The sequence below is a fragment of the Poecilia formosa genome, unplaced genomic scaffold (assembly GCF_000485575.1).
Source record: "Poecilia formosa unplaced genomic scaffold, Poecilia_formosa-5.1.2 Scaffold168, whole genome shotgun sequence".
Taxonomy (NCBI): Eukaryota; Metazoa; Chordata; class Actinopteri; order Cyprinodontiformes; family Poeciliidae; genus Poecilia; species Poecilia formosa.
The window spans coordinates 296,885-301,134 of NW_006800107.1; the positions used below are offsets into that span (position 1 = coordinate 296,885).

General features: G+C 34.8%; 1 protein-coding gene across 1 annotated transcript in view; it reads left to right on the top strand.

Moving 5' to 3' along the window:
- Window positions 1–47: 47 nt before the first annotated feature.
- LOC107837694 (uncharacterized) overlaps window positions 48–4,250 on the top strand; it is a 7,835-nt gene continuing 3,632 nt past the window's right edge. Inside the window, exons 1-2 of the mRNA XM_016677865.1 lie at window positions 48–448; window positions 559–789. Of these exons, the coding sequence (XP_016533351.1) occupies window positions 100–448; window positions 559–789 (580 nt within the window). The 5' untranslated portion in view covers window positions 48–99. The remainder of the gene's footprint in view (window positions 449–558; window positions 790–4,250) is intronic.

Consider the following 4,250-nt stretch of genomic DNA (forward strand, 5'->3'; position numbering starts at 1 on the left):
TTCATCATCCTGCAGCTCACAGGTAGGAAGACACTAAACATTTCTATAGAGCTACAGACCATAGATCTGCTTTACTCACTGGGTTCAGATTTAATATTTATGCTCCTGTTTTATCTTCCAACAGTCACTGCAGAGAGAACATCTGTTATAAAGAGAGCTGGAGATGAAGTCATGATGTCATGTTCAAAACTGATCGATGGTCAGCAGAACTGTAGAGCTACAACATGGACCTTTACTGGTCTAAAAAGCAGAACAACAGAAGCGCTGTTTACACTCGGTCAGATTAACAGCTCTAAACCAAAGAGACTGAATCTGACATCAAACTGTTCTCTGGTTATAAAGAAGGTCAGAGAGGAAGATGCTGGACGTTATGACTGTCAACAGTGGAAACCAGAAAACACACAGACTCCATTTCATCAGTCTGATATAGATCTGTCTGTTGTTAACTGTGAGTTTTAACATTAATTAAATCATTATTTTCAATATCAAAGCATTTTGTTTCAGTAATCAATATTAATAATTGGTCTTGTGTTGTTTTAACATTTCTGTCTTCATCAGTGACTGAACAGAAGGAGAATCATAGGGTGACATTAAACTGCTCTGTGGTGACCTCTGACCCCTGTCGGTACAAAGTTCAGTGGTTTGATCAGGATGTGAACATCAAAGAATCACCATCAGAGTCTGGCTGCTCTGCTACTGTCACTTCATCATCAGGGTTTAAGTTTCCTCAGTGTAAAGTGACTCAAACTGGAACTAATGAAGAGTTTACCTTCAGTCTGCAGCCGTCAGGTGAGAAACAGGTTAGAAAATTATGAAGTATGTAAGATCAGTTTTATAACAGAACTCTCATGAACTCTCATGGACCTCTGCATTCAGAGGTTCAGCAACCTCTGAATGCACATTTTACTTATATCCTACTATCCATATAACACACTATGTCTTTGATTTATTTTTTTTAAATATATTTTTGAATAATTCTTCAATTTCTGTAGGTACAAAACCAAGAATTAAACTGTTTATTAAAATTGTTTGATGTTTAATATCACTGATATTCCATGGAGATTCAATATTTTGATATTTAATTGTCATAATAGACACTATAAAAACATTTACAGTTTGTTTTTTTTCTGCTTGCTCTGATTTTAGTGAACACAGGACAAAAAGCTGGACCAACAACAAAATCTGAAAACATAAATTCACTGCCGACCACATCTGATGGTTCTGTTTCACCATCAGTTCAAGGTAGAGATTTCTTCTTCTCTGTTTTGATGTCTTATCTGGTTAACCAATTGATCAATGTTAAATATGAAAGCACGAACATAACTTGAAATAACTTTGAATTTTGCTTGGTCTTTTTATTTTCTTTTTTTTTTTTTACTTGGAAACTCATCAACACATGAAGCCACTTCCACAAATGGAGTCTCTCCAACTTCAGCTACAACCAAGACAACAACTGGAAAAATCTCAATAATTCAAGGTAGAAACCTTTCAGTTCTATGCGTATTAATATTAACATGTAAGTTTTCACATCTCTTGTGAGATTACAATGTTTTTGGTAGTTTGGCTACATTTGTTATTGTCATGATCGTGTTTCTGTGTATTTATTTTTAGGGTTTTCTGTGTTCAGTTTCCTTCCTGTGAGTCTCTGTCTCTGCGTTTTTTCCCCCGTTGATTGTTCCCAGGTGTGTCTCATTCCTTGATTACCCTCCCTGTGTATTTAAGTCCACCTGTTGTCTTTATCTCTTGTCGGATCGTTGTATGTCAGGTGTTGTTGTGTGTCTGCTCTCCAGTTGAACTGAGAAGTCCTGGTCTGCTTAGCTCTTCTTTTCAGTCTTCAGTATATTAGTTAGGGTTAACGGTAACTAGCTGTGTGCTATGCTCTCCGCCTGTATCGGACTGTGTGAGCTTCAACATTAAATTCATTATTCCTTCACAACCTGGGTCTCTGTGTCACTCCTCACCACCCTCTCAACCACCACATCTGACAGCTATGTCTTTTTTTACTACAGTAATTTTGCAATTACTTCTGGTTTTGCATCCTATTTTTTTGTAATACGTTGATGGATTTATTACTTTGTTGATGTTAGTCTCACTGTTGCTTCTTGTTACAATAGCTGCTTCTTGAATTTTATTTATGAATTTTATTCATTTTTTGCAGTTTCCCTTTGAGGTTTGATGGATCTTTGTTCCATATTTCATACTTTTTGAGTGCAGGTCTTTAGCGGTCTCTGCAGTGTCAGAAGTCCAGCTAAGGGTTTTCACTGAGTCTGATTTAAAATGTAACAAAATTAAATACTTAAAACAAAAGTGTTTCATAAATAATACAGTCATAGTAAATATATTTCATATGAAGTCATGGACATTTATCAACCTGCTGAATTTTGACTTAATTGAAAACTATTAGTCAGAAATCAACATGGAAAACAGCAATAAAATGGAGAAATGACAGGGCTAAATTATTTTGTTATGCTGGATTATGAAATTATCTCAACAGCTACTTTAATAAAAATAAGCAGATGTTTAATTTTTAGGTATAAAACCAGAGAAAATGATTTCTTGTTTCCATTTCAGTTTTGGGGCGTTTCATCATCGTCTCTCTGGGTTTAGCAGCTCTTTCAGTAACTGTTGTGAGCGTCAACGTTTGGACAAGAACTAAAGGTAAAGTAGAAAAAATACAGCAGTTTTATAGGTTGTTGAATCAAAATAATCACTTCACTTTTGATAAAGTAAAAGTGGGTGGGTGTTAAACTTAGGAATATCAGTTATTAGAGTAAACTTTAGATTTTAATTTCACTATTGTATTTTCAAAGTTATGAGCATCTGGATGCACTTTAATATAATATTTATTGTGATAATTTGCTGTAACTCTCATTGAAATGACTCATCTGTTTCTAAAAGAAGTGTTGTGTGTTTTTTAGTTCATTTCCACACAGAGCATAAAGACGATGACAGTGATGTGATCTATGAAAACATCGGATGACTTTTTTCTTTCAAACTTTTCTCAACATCAAATCAGTAAGAAAAACAGACACTTCTGTGTAATTTAGTGTTACATAATGGTCTCACATGTTAAAAAATCTGATTAAAAACATTATTGTACCTTTATAATGAAAATAACATGTTTCAACAGGAAGATGTTATGTTTATATATATTGCACTTATTTAAATGTTTTTTGCCAGTAGATGGGGTTATTACTGGGTGTGAATTTTGTCTGAAATCTGAGGTTGAAAAATGAAACATGACTTAAGCTGTTACATGTTTTAACTGCAAAGTGAGAAAAGGTGGGAGGGGCCTGGGCTGCTGACATCATCAGTGTGTGACTGAAGTATAGCGAGCAGCTGAATGGTTTTTAAGAATGTAAGAAGTGAAATGCACATGCACAGCAGAAACTGAGTTTGTGTCTGAAAGTTTAAAATAAACTGAGTGTCTAAATGTCAGCCATCAATGTGGCAGACGTGGGGAGTTTACTGGGCATTGTGGGTAAAAACCTCAGAGCTCTGCTGCTGCTGCTGTTCACCAAGTTCTCACCAAACACTTCCTCATCATTTCACACATAATAAAACTTCATATGTCAAAGTGGAAACCAGCAGGTTTTAAAAAGTTAAATAAAGCTGTAAATATGATGGATCTATAAAACTGGACTTTTGATTTGCTGCTCTTCAACATCAGTCAGGTCTGCTGAATTTTTCTGCAGGTTCAATATGACGTGTCTGAATGATATTTTAAACTTCACAGTGTCTGCAAAGTGTTATATCCCTGAACTGTAAAAAAAAAAAAAAAAAAAGGCTGTCAAAGTGTTGCTGCAAGTTTAAGTAAACTGAGCTGGTTGGTGTATAAATGACCCATCAATGTGTTAAATGTCTGTTTTTTCTGATAACTGTGGGTTCAAACCGCAGAGCTCTGCTGCTGCTGCTGCTGGTCACCACATTCTCATCAAACCCTTCAGAGATCAAACTGGAAACCAGCAGTTTGTAAAAAGTTAAATATGTTACGACCACTTATAGTGCAATAAAAACAACCAATATAAAAGGGACAATATTTATTATTACAAAATAAGAGGATGTGTATTTGCAAAAAACAATAGGTAAACAAAAATAAATGAAAAACAATGGAAAAAGAAAATCAAACTAAAAGAACAGCAGGGTGCAGCGACAACTGCAAAAAACAAAAAAACACAAATTACCAAACGCCTATTAAATCTTTGCAATAAAACAATTCAATTCAATCCAGTTAAAAAAATATACAAAGC